The sequence below is a fragment of the Neopsephotus bourkii genome, unplaced genomic scaffold (genome assembly GCF_033783945.1).
Source record: "Neopsephotus bourkii isolate Nb327-2 ecotype Australia unplaced genomic scaffold, CSIRO-AGI_Nbou_v1 NB_591, whole genome shotgun sequence".
Taxonomy (NCBI): domain Eukaryota; kingdom Metazoa; phylum Chordata; class Aves; order Psittaciformes; family Psittacidae; genus Neopsephotus; species Neopsephotus bourkii.
The window spans coordinates 39,382-51,746 of record NW_026901092.1 but is presented as its reverse complement, the minus strand read 5'-3'; the positions used below and the strand labels follow the sequence as shown (position 1 = coordinate 51,746).

General features: G+C 42.2%; 2 protein-coding genes across 3 annotated transcripts in view; one reads left to right on the top strand and one right to left on the bottom strand.

Moving 5' to 3' along the window:
- The window catches only part of LOC133211254 (dynein axonemal heavy chain 5-like), a 156,472-nt gene extending 150,721 nt beyond the window's left edge, over positions 1 to 5,751 (bottom strand). Inside the window, exons 1-5 of the mRNA XM_061351450.1 lie at positions 5,460 to 5,751; positions 5,005 to 5,188; positions 1,884 to 1,984; positions 641 to 829; positions 460 to 534 (exon numbers count right to left, since the gene is read on the bottom strand). Of these exons, the coding sequence (XP_061207434.1) occupies positions 460 to 534; positions 641 to 829; positions 1,884 to 1,984; positions 5,005 to 5,164 (525 nt within the window). The 5' untranslated portion in view covers positions 5,165 to 5,188; positions 5,460 to 5,751. The remainder of the gene's footprint in view (positions 1 to 459; positions 535 to 640; positions 830 to 1,883; positions 1,985 to 5,004; positions 5,189 to 5,459) is intronic.
- A 756-nt stretch (positions 5,752 to 6,507) lies between these two features.
- Positions 6,508 to 12,365, top strand: part of EXOC3 (exocyst complex component 3) — a 28,262-nt gene continuing 22,404 nt past the window's right edge. The window contains exons 1-2 of one of the 2 annotated variants that reach the window (XM_061351445.1): positions 6,508 to 6,635; positions 9,989 to 10,173. In XM_061351445.1, the coding sequence (XP_061207429.1) occupies positions 10,030 to 10,173 (144 nt within the window). In that variant the 5' untranslated portion in view covers positions 6,508 to 6,635; positions 9,989 to 10,029. The remainder of the gene's footprint in view (positions 6,636 to 9,988; positions 10,174 to 12,365) is intronic. The other variant, XM_061351447.1, reaches the window with a different exon arrangement.

Here is a 12,365-nt window from a genome sequence, read left to right as displayed (position 1 = left end):
CACAGAAAAGGACATGCACATGAAGGCACCTTCCTTTGAAAGAAATTACATTATTTTTCACCCTCTTGAATGACTGCTTTGTCTATAGTGCAGGTGGTGCAGTTCAAAACAAAAGGAGAAGACAAAATCGTTCTTATACATTCCTATAATACTTATGCTCTCTAATTTAGTATTTTTAAACTCTGAATACTGTGAACACTGCCTCACTTTATAATTTTTGAGGTTCGGATTTTTACTTTATTTGACCATTTTTAATAAAACCAGTATCAAACAATGCCACAAGGCATTTTCCTGTTTTCATGTAAACCAGGATGGTAATATATAAACATGTGTGTCCTTTCCCCACTGGCAAGCATAGCAAAAATAATCTCTGTTAAGATTTTCTGCATTTTGCAACAGTCATATTAATTTTTTTTAAAATGCAATTTCGCTTTTTCAAAAGTAATAACAGAAACATACCTGCAATACATCTTGATAAAAGAAGACCAACTTTTTAATCCCACTAGGGGCAAGGAACTGTTCTATAAATTGAAACTAGAAACAAAATTACAATTGTAGTTAATGTGAAATAGTTTAAAAAACTGGAAATTATGGTAATGCATTTAATAATAATAACAATATTAATTTAATTAATATTTACCTTGTCATCAGAAATAACAGCCTCCTCCACTTGCTGCTCACTTAAGCCTATCCCATATGCTAATCTTGATATCAAATACTTGTATCTTTCATCTATCTGAGCTCTTCTCTCTTCTTTGGTGACTTTGGCTTGCTTGGCTAGTTCTTTCCTAGTTTCACTGGAAAGCACTATACTTTTCTTACCAGTTGTCTAGAAAACAAAAATTTGTCAGAGAGAGATTCTTTTTCCTCACTTAAAGATTGTATTTTATAATGTTGATCTTTAAGCTGGTTTCATAAACTACTTCAGGCAGAAACATTAAAAAAAATAATCTAAGAAATGCAGAGGGAAAAGATCAGTAATAATTAATTTGTTGGGCCAGAATTATTTCTCAAAGGAAATAAATAAAACAAATCCACTATAAAAGCAGTCACCACTGGAACAAATATACTGGAACATATGTTTAATATGTAGGTCATATAATGTTAGTAGCAGAATGATAAAGAAGGAAATCTATGTAGCCAAAGGATTTTTTTTACATCTTCATAATAGCATGAACAAGACTGAAAATAGATATGGTTAATAACATTCTTAAATCAACAGACAATCTTCAGAAGCCACGAAAAAAAATAAAGATTAGGGGGAAAAAGTCCCCACTGAGCATTTCCTTCTACACAAATCTCCCACTGACGTGAGTACGTGAAGTCTGGGGATGTCTGGAGTGTCTCCACACATCACAATTTTTATTGGAGAGAAAAGATAAATTGCATCATCTTCCCAGTACCCTAAACTAGAATTTGTAACTGATCAATCCTGATTTACTCATGGATTAAAAAACCAAAAAGCTGGATGACATCCAGTCGGTCTTCTATCATCTCTGGCTTCCATGTCAATAGCTGGACCTTTTGTTTTGCATATGTCTGCCCTGATGCAGAATTACCTTATTCAAACATTCTTAATCAATTTTATTTTTCATCTTGGCAAAGAAAGTGGATTAACCAGTGGACGATCAAAAAAAACCCCAAAGCAAAAATCCCAGCAACACAGTGTGAGCACAGAATGTAAATGGCCTAACACTATATATGCTTTTTGAGTGGTTCACTGTTCTTTTTCCTTGTAATTAACAGGCAGTGAAGAAACTCAGTGACCTCCAGTATGAGGACAAATTTTTGTCAATGAAGACTTCAAGAATAGTCTATACAGAAGAAAATTTAACAGAAAAAAGGTAGCTGAGTCACCACCTATTTTAGCATAAAACACTTGCCGGAAGAACAGCAGTCAAAGGTGATACTGTGGCAGCAGAAGCTAGCTCAGCACTCCTTGTCTTCAGTTCCCCTCCACGTCTACGATGCTTACTTTCTGTGTCTAGTTAAAAGAAGTGACAAATCTAATTATTCAGCCTCGGAAGCTGTTAGTGGGAAAAGGTGTCTTATAATGGCTTTTATCTCAAGTGCAATTCCAACAATCTCTACCAATAGCAATAGAGGCAAGAAAAAGCAATTTAAGGTACTAGCTTGAAGAAATCAGTTCTGGAAAAAATAGAGATTCTGAAATATTGCCACTTTTCACACTTGCTATTGTCACCCAGTTACTCCTCTTCTTTTACTTCTTCATCTAAATCCCGATTGTCAGTCTCATGCACTTCTGACAAACTTGCTACTTACAGAAGCTTGCAAGACAATTTGAGCACGTGGAGCATCTGAAGAATAAATACTGCTAGTATTTACAATAAAACCAGGCCATATATCATTAGAGTGTACAATCATCTTCTGCTGCTTGTTTAAGCCTCCTTATGAGGCTTCAAAGCCCTTCAAGTTATGTAACAAAAAATCTATTGCATGCTTTTGTTTTTCCTAGAAATTGGGATTTGAATATTTTGAAGTAATTTAAGTAACAAATAAGAGTGTTCATGTACTTATAACTTATTTTCAGTCAGTTGCCATTTCTCTTCTAAATATTTTAATTACAATTGCTTTATCTCTTCTTAACAGAAAAATTATTTTAGTTACCTTCAAAAATATAATTATTTGCAAGCACTGAACAACACTATTTGTAATTGCTACAGCTTTGTTTTAGTCCAAGCAAAAGCAACAATTTTATTTTTCAGAAAAAATAGGTCCCATCCTTAAGAGCAAATAGTATCCTCAGCAGAGCATGCAATAGTGCTAATCAGCAACTCACTAAAATTTCAGGAACTATTCTTAAACCTATTCTAAACAAATTATGAGATTGTGACTAAAATTAATATTCCAATAGCACTGATTTCCTTTTTTTTTTTTTTTTCTTACAGATTATGTCTCTTTTTCCCTGATTATGGTGTATTACTCACAGAATCACAGAATGGTTGAGAATGGAAGGGATCTCTGGAGGTCATCTGGTCCAACACCCCTGCCGAAGCAGGATCAGCTAGATCTGGTTGTCCAGGACCACATCCATACAGCTTCCAAGTGTCTCCAGGAATGGAGAGAGTCTACAACTTCTCTGGGCAACCTGTGCCAGTGCTTGGTTACCCTCACAGTGAAAAAGCATTTCCTGATGTTCAGACAGGTTCTGCAGCATTTCAGTTTGTCCCCATTGCCTATGGTCCTGCCACTGGATATCCCCTGAAAATAGCCTGGCTCCACTTTCTTTGCACCCTCCCTTCAGGTATTTATACACACTGATGAGATTTCCCCGCTGATCCTCCTCTCCTCCAGGCCGATAGTCCCAGCTCTCTCAGCCTTCCCTCATAGGAGAGATGCTCCAGTGCATTCATCACTTTCACGGCCCTTCACTGGACTCTCCCCAAGTATATGTCCATGTCTCTTGTACTGAGTGGAACTGGACCAAGGACGCCAGGCAAGGCCTCACTAGTGCTAAGCGGAGAGGCTGGATCATCTCCCTTGACCTGCTAGCAACAATCCTCCTCATCCAGCCCACAGTATCGTTAGCATTCTTGGCCACAAGGGCCCATTGCTACCTCACCTTCCATTTGCTGTCCATCAGGACCCCCAGGTTCTTTTCTGCCAAGCTGTTTTCCAGCTGGTCACACCTCATCACGTACTGGTACCTGGGCTTATTCCTCTTCAGGTGCAGGACTTTGCACTTCCCCTGTTGAACCGCCAGAGGCTCCTTTCAGCCCAAGTCCGCAGCTACTCCAGGTCCCTCTGGGTGACAGCATGATCCCCCAGTTTATCAGCCAACCCCTCCCAGCTACATGTCATCAGCAATCTTGCTAAGGGTACACTCTTACCCGTCATACAGATTACTAATGAAGGTGTTAAACAGGGAACCAGTACTGACTCCTGGGGTACACCTCTAGTTACCGGCTTCCATTGTGCCCCTGATCACCACCTTCTGGGTTTGCCTGTTCAGTTTTTAATCCATCTCACTGTGTGCTCAACTAGCTCACACTTCATGAGCTTCTCTATGAGGATCTTACAGGACTGAAGGTGAAATTAAAATTGTAATGGCTCAGCAGGGGTAATCTGTGACCCAAGAAAAATCTGGCATGTAGAGCAAGAAGGTTCAACTGCAGAAGGGGTTAAAGGTGGCTGGAGGAAGTAATGCTGGAGACAGAACAACTCCCTATAAAGGAGTGTAGTTTTCCTTGGTAATAGGATAAACAGCCACAGCATTGTCTTGTAGCCATCCTGAAATCCAGGCTCATGGTCTACTTAGTGAAGCATTTATTCCATTGATGAATTCCTGATGACTGCTCCCAATCACCATTTTTGTATTTCATGTGCCTGGAAATGGTACCTAGGATTAACTGCTCAGTCACCTTCCCAGGGATTGAGGTGAGGCTGCCTAGCCTATAGTTCCCCAGGTCCTCCTTCTTGGAGACAGGAGTGACATTTGCTTTCTTTCACACCTCAGTGTCGTGACTCTCTCCCAGTTGCCATGAGTATTCCAAAATTATTGAACATGGCCTCACAATGACATCAGTCAGATCCCTCTACGCTCATGGGTGCATCCCATTGGGTCCTATGGGTTACATATGCCCACTTATTCAATCTACTATCACACTTAATATATTCCAGAAAACAGATGCCATACTATAAACCATATTATAGAACATGACTCATTTTAATGCCAGAAAAAAATGGTTTTAATCATGTTACTATGATTGAACACTAGGAAATCTACTAAGGGATCAGAGTTGCACTGTGCATGACTTTGTAAATACACACATATATATAAAAGCATTTATTTATATGTACATGTTTATTCATAAAGCTGAAAATTGCACATTGGAGTCCCTACACTAGCACATTCAGAATAGCATGTGCCCACCCAGTATATATAAGTACAAACTTGAACACTGTACTTAATTAGTTTCCCATTTTGTTCCCGGATTTTTTCTCCATACAAAGGCAACATGAAGTACATCTTTTCTTCCTTACCTTTTTTTATAGCAATGAGAGGTGGACAGAGATCGATGTTGGGTTTGGAGGAAAGCTGCACTGCTTTCAGTTCTGATGACTGCTGTGTAGAGCGACCAGGAGAGGAACTACACTCGACAGTTCCCCCTAACTCAGTCTCATCTCCCAGAGCCTCCTCCATCTCCACCACCACACGAAAAACAACCTAAATCCACAATACAGAAGATGACCAGATAATGTTACACGGTAACCACCAACCACACTTTCACTACTTTTATCCCTGTTACTGCACCGATATGATAGACTACCAAAGAAAAGAAGAAAACATTCTCCATTTCTGGTTACTAATTTAAAATCAGAAGATCTAAGCAGTTTACAAAGCTATAAAAGCTCCTGTCAGGATGCCTGTTACCAAAACTTTAACTTCAGAACTGCCATTTCCCTCTGATCAGCCTGCTGCAGTTAGGAACTCACACGTTGAGGGGCAGGTTAAGCTCCGTCTTACACGGCAGCCGCAGGTCCCACCGCAAAGCACTACAGAGAGCGCGGCCGAAGCACTTGCTTTACCTGAAGCGGGCTTTAAAATCTGCTTTTTGTCCAGGCATTGATTGCTGCTGGCAGCTACTATAGCAACCTGTACACAAAACCAGTCCCCAGGAGGCACCTCGGCTGTCCCAGTTTCCCCCCGTATCCACCAACCCAATGCTGGTGCCATAGCTACTTGTCTTTTTAAATGCACCACAGTTCTTCTCAACATGTATGCTAAATCCTAAGCGAGCAGCTCCCCTGAGCCCCAGCGTTTCTGTTGCGCAAAGCCAGGGGAGGCTGTGGCGAGCTGGGTCCCGCAGCCACAACAGGCTCAACATAGCCCTTCTCGGCGTGACAGCAACCCAAGTCGTGAATAGCGTGTGAGGACACGGCTGAGTTAAGGGGCTTTTGCTCTGCCAGGCAAATCCACTTCTGCATGGATCTATAAAGCACGGCATGATTTTAAACTTATCCACCTGCAGCATCCTTACTTCACAGGCTTCCTTTTCCAGATGATACCCCAAGCTTTCACTGCAACAGGTTACAACTCAAACTCACATGTTTAATGCCGCAAAGGACTTCTGCACTTTATCTTTTTAACCGATCTCGGTGACCTCGAATCAGGCCCCAAAAGTACTGACAGCCCCCTAAGGGAAGAAAACAGTGATGTGCCACCGGTAGCCCCATAGGCTGCAGCCCCGAGCCTGCTCTGAGGCGATGTGGGCGTCCCCCACTCTGCCGTCCCGCCACCGGGACGAGGCTCCCCGGGGAGCGCAAGCGGCGCTGCTCCGCGGACACTAAACCAGCATAAACCGTTCTTCCAGAGGCCTTTTCGGTTACCAAGAGCCCCCATCTTTCCCCCGCTCCCCCGGTGGGCGCAGGCGCACCCCTCTTCAGTGAACAGATGAAGGATAGCAGCGCGCATGTGCACAGGCCACCAGCAGTGGAGACCCACGGAGGGGAATAAGGAGGCGGAGGCGGTGGTGGTTTCATTCTGCGCCTGCGCGGCGTGCGGGGCTCCCGGCGCGTGCGCGCTGCCGCCTGTCAGTGCCTTCCCGTGGGGCGGGCTGCACCCGGTAAGTGGGAGCTGTGGCTCTTTCCGGCCCGCACCAGTGACCCGGTCGGTGAACGAATCCGCGCTGCCTCCTGCAGGGATGTCGCGGCAGCAGTCTGTCAGCGGGAGGCGGAGGGGGAAGGCGGGAGGTGGGCCGGGCTGGGCTGGGCCGGGCCAAACAGAGCCGGTCCAGGGAGACCCTCGGGATGATGAGGCCGAAGCGGGTGCTGAGGGCTCTTTTGGCGTGGTAGCCGTCCAAGGGCCTCTGCCGGGCCCAATGGAGCTCGGTGCGGCGGAGCTGCAGCCTGTCTTGCGTGCCCGGGATCAGGTGTCCGTCTTCAGCCCAGCAAGGACGGGCACCTGCGTCAGTGCAAGTAATTCGAGTTGAGCCATCTCCGACGGATAGTGCGGCCGGGAGGAGCCGGGCGGCGCTGAGGCTGTCGGCTGGGAGTGCCACGGCTTCCTCCGGGCTTTGTCTTGGGGGGTTGTGTCCCAAACCTGGGTGTCCCTGTGCGCCTCTAGCTCAGAAGCTGGCTTCTGGGGGGGGGCCAGGGGCCTCGCCTGTGAGCGCGTCGCCCCGCTGGCTGGCTGCTCGGATCCCTGCTGGAGGATAAGGGTGTGCTTGCAGCTGAAGCCTTTCCAAGGCTGCTTGGGACTTCTTTTGTTTGCTTCTTGCTCTGAAGGTGTTTGTGGTTTTGACTCACAGCCTCTGTGCAAAGCTGGCATTGTTTTTGAAGTTTGTTCTTCCTTTTGAATGGTTGGTAGTCGTGCAACAACCTGTCTGCCTCAGCAAGTTAGTATGTAATCGGTTACACTATGCTGACTGCTGATTTTGTTCATGCTTAATGTGCCTGGGTAGTGGCTCCGTGCTATCTTAACTCTGCTGAATGTAGTCAGAGTTGTTAATAGAGGAAGTAAGTCAGTATAAAGCTCTCTACTGCAGATATTTCTGTAGTAAATTCATATTTTAAAATATTTTTTTTAAATGCATATATAGCACTAATAGCTTTTGTCTCTGGAAGTGTTCAGAAACCATGTAGATGAGGCCCTTCATGACATGGTTTAGTGGTGGCCTTGGCAGTCCTGGAGTAATGGTTGGACTTGATCTTAAAAGTCTTCCCCAACCTAGTTGATTTTTATGATCCTATGAAATGGATTGGGCTAAACAAAACCACTGTATTTATTCAAGAGTGTGAGTGCTAGGAATATATTATCCACCATGACATGTTGAGTACGAAGTGACAGAATTGTAGAATGATTTGGGTTGGAAAAGACCTTAAAATCATATAATTCCAAGACCCCTGCCATGGGCAGGGGCACCACACACTATACTAGGTTGCTCAGAGCCCCATCCAACCTGGCCTTAAACACTGCCAGGGACAGAGCATTTGCCACTTCTCTGAGCAGCCTGTTCCAGTGCCTCACCACCCTCAGAGTAGAGAACATCCTAACATGTTATCTAAATTTACCCTCTTTCATTTTAAAGCCATTCCCCTTCATCACTTCACTGTGTGCCCTTGAAATGAAACATCATTTGAGCTAAACAGGCCATTAGGTAGAAAAGGGGTGGGTATGGTTGCATAGCTGAGGAGGTAAAGACAGACATGAGTTTATACTGTAGAAATAATTCTGAAATAAATGCATATGTACACGTGATTTTTGAAGATACTAGAGATGCAGATCTTGAGATGAAGGAATTTCAGACATAGTCTTACATACTAGCTCTTGGGAAACCTGTCTTGGAATCTTTTCTGATTCCAGTAAGTTCTGAAATGACTAATTGTACTGATGCTTCACCAAGTCTGTCTGGGATGGGGTTAACTTTCTTCATAACAGCCTTTATGATGCTGTGTTTTTAATCTGTAGCTAAAACAGTGCTGACAAAACACCAGCATGTTGGCTATTGCTGAAGGCTGCTTGCGCAGTGTCAAGGCTTTTTCTTTTTCTTGCTCTGCCCTCCACTCCCCTTGAGTAAGCTGGGGATGTGCAATAGATTGACAGAGAACACAACTGACCCAAACCAGCTGAAGGAAAACTCCCTACTGTATAATGTCATGCTAAACAATAAAAGATAGGGTAGAGGAGGAAGGGGAGGTTTTTGGCTTCCAGGGTGGTTGTTATTCAGAGACTGTTTGGAGCATTAGTTTGCCAGTGGGAGGTGGTGAGAAATTGCCTTTGCTTCCCTTGTTGTGTTTTGCTTTTTGCTGGGGGGGGCAGGAGGTGTTTCCATTTTCCTGTCAAACTGTCCTCTCAATCCATGAGCTTTCTTGCTTTTGCTCTTCCAGTTCAGTACACTTGGCACAGTTATTCATCAGATCACTATTCTGTTGAGATTAAGTGATGTGCTGGATACACGAATGCAGACTGCTTTGAAAGTAGGTATCTACTTTCAAGGAACAATATGGATATGGGAGAGTATAATCTGTAGTTTTAGCAGCAGAACATAAAATGTTCTGTTTGATTACAAGACTGAAGACACAGATGGAAAAATATTGGGAGGAATGAGGAATTCCAGACGATTTCCTTGAAGTTCTGTGAACACCATGTTCTTGCATCTTTGGTATCTGGGATCTTCCCTGCTTTCTGTTAGCTAGTGAAGCTTGAGAGAACAGGTGTAGTTTGATGGACAGCAAATTTGACCTTTTCTGCATAGTAGTTTGCATGCATGTCTTGACTTCACTAGAAATCCTGCTGGAGACTTAGGTGAAATACTTGATTAATTTTTCCTTGCATACCTACACCTCTGATGGACTGATACTGTGAGAAGAACTGAAAATAAGGGTAGGAAAAAAATAAAATAAAATCATCCATCAGAAGTCTAAGTGGAAGTGTTTTATACTTAAGTCTCTGGGTTTGGAGTTTGCACAGCTATGTTTCTCTCCACTGGTGGTAGCAAATTTGACCTCTTGCTGCAGGGTGGCTCTGGTTCTCTCAGCTCCACCAGACTCTAGTTCAGGAAGAGTTAGGATTTTTGCTTATACCTGTTAGAAGATTCCTTTGTGCTTGTCTTATTCACCTTGTAATAGGCAAACCTACTCTCAGATTAGACAAAATCTGTTTTTTTAGATGAAGATTTGCTGGGGGTTTTGTTGGTGGAGGCTTGTGGGGGTGTTTGGTTTGGTTTTTTGTGTTTTATATTTGTTGTTGGCTTTGGTTTGGTTTCTGTAACTTACGGCGAGCAAGGCAAATGGAAAAATGGTAACGGGAGAGCATTTCAGATAGGGAACCTAATGAAACAGAATTGACTGTAAGTGCGATTCTTGTATAATTCTGCTTACTGCTCTGTAATATGGTCTAATGATGTTTCTGTCAAGTTGCACTGTTTTTACTGCCATAGTTCTCCCGTCATTAATTTTTAAATGGCACATAACCATCAAATGAAAATAAAAATTATTTCTAAATATATATTATATTTCCTTTCAGTACTGTTAAATTATGATGGCACTTTGAGGTCCTGATCAACAATGGAGGAAACAGATAGGGAAGCAGTTGCAACAGCTGTTCAGAGAGTAGCAGGAATGCTTCAGCGTCCTGATCAGCTGGATAAAGTGGAGCAGTATCGCAGGAGGGAAGCTCGTAAGAAGGCTTCAGTAGAAGCTCGACTCAAGGTACAAACTGATAAACCTGAGTATCTGTGATGCAGCATCAATTTACCTTCCTTTACTTCCCCTTTCCCTCCCCTTCTGCTTTTTGATTCTACAGTTTCATCCACATAATTTTAAGCTATGGATATATATCTTTGATCTGTGTCTAAAACAGAAACTTTGCGTCCTGAAAGTAACACAGCTGAATGGTGTACATCTTAATGAAATTTTATTCAAGCATTTCAAGTGTTCTTATGTCCTGTAACTTCGACAGTTTGTCCATGGACAGCTACCTTCATGCTGTGTAGCTTGTTAGCCAACTAACCTTTACCTTAATGACTGAATGCTGAACTTGTAACAAAAAATCAATGACTGTATCTGAAAAAGGTCAGTCTGTTTAGTCTCTGGCTGTTACACAGGTTTATGGAAGATGGCTAAAATCTATGACACTCACGTGGAAGTGTACCCAGTGATTCCCTCCTCATTCACATGTGTACATGTGAGTGCATGCACACACATGCACATACACAGACATAGCCCAAAATGTGAGTAAGGTCATTCTATGTTTAGGATCTCTATGTGACTTCTTCTGTCACCGGTACTCTTTATCCAACAGTAATTTTGACCTCTGTCTTAAGTAATTGGAGTAGAGCCTTAGAAGAGTGTTTTGGGAAATATTGTTTTGTTTACAGTATAAAAATGTCTGGTATACACTGTATCTAATCTTATACTTAAGAATAAGTTGGTTTATCCCAGAGGTATTTGATGGCGCTTTCTCTATGGGAGGCTGGATGAAGTAGAAGAGACCCCATCTTCTTCCACAGTGAAAAAAATGTGTTTGCAAATTACATGTTAAATTTTGTCTGTAGCATAGGAACAGAACTTACGCTGATGACTTGGACTGGATTTTTCAGATATAAGGCAGGAAGCATGTGGTGGGGTCTATTAATAATGGATCAGTTGTTTAGTTACTGTGAGCTATTTATAATACATGAGCAGTCATTTGCTTACTGTATGCTTCTATTGACAGTGATGACTAAATGTATTTTTTGTAAGCTTTGCAAATGCCTAAATCCACTTTATGGCTAGTTTCCATGTTATTTTTGCTGAGTTACCTTCAGTCATCTATAGATAGTCAGAAATACCAAAAAGAAGCAAAATATCCCTTAAATGCATTTAGGGTGCATTCCTGAAACAAATGATGGTAAGTGACAAAGCAGTTTTTCCCATAAGAATTACTATTTTGGATAGGACCAGAAAGATAAGTGTTCCTAGGATGGCTTGGCTTTGGTTTTGTTTGGGGTTTATGGTCGTTTTTTGGTTGGTTGATTGGCTTTGTTGGTTTTTTTTTTTTCAGTATGGTGAGGGTTGGTCCAATGTATGATGAATACGCATTCTAGGAAGCAAAGTCCACAATGCTAGGACATGCCTCTCCCCCTTCCCCCACTCCTCACCCCTCCCTGGCCCCATGTGATTAGTAGAACACAAACTGAACGTGGGTGGATATCTGGGTTTAGAATTTTTCTTGGCCATTTGTGTTAGTGACTAAGATCAGTGATTGTTTTGGTTGAACGTAATAAAGTTCCTGCTCAAGTTAAATAGGCAAAAGTGTGAGTATGTAATACTTGAAGCTCTGCCTCAGAAGAAATTGTATTAAAGAATTAATGGTGGTATGATTTTTAAAATACCTTATTCTCAGCTTCAAGAGATTGTGTTTTGAATATCATCCAGAGTGTTTGAGTATCCTAATTACCTCAGTTCCTGTAGGGTAAAAATGTGTTAATGCAGCAGTTCTGTAAATAGATACTGTATAAAAATGCCTTACGACTGCTTAATTGTACTGAGTCTGACAGGAAAATACAGCTTTAGCAATAAAATCAGCATGTCATAATTTGAAAGTACATAAACAGCAATAGTTTAAGAATCACTGCATTTTTCTGGGACTTTCCCAGTGCATTTAAAACACAATAAATGTTGTTCATAGTTACCAGGATTTCCTCTTTGGCTTCTAGTATCAGACAAAATGTTCCACAACTGCCTAAAATTTTTGGCCTTAAGCGTATGGCAAAAAATGTGTTTTGATCTTAGCAAACCCATTAGTATCTCATTTCTTTACTGGTTACTTCAAGTCCTTGAGATATGCAACTCTGTTTTCACTGATGTCTTGTCTTTGGCTTGTATTTGAAGTCTGTTATTTCCAGTTTCATATTCCACTC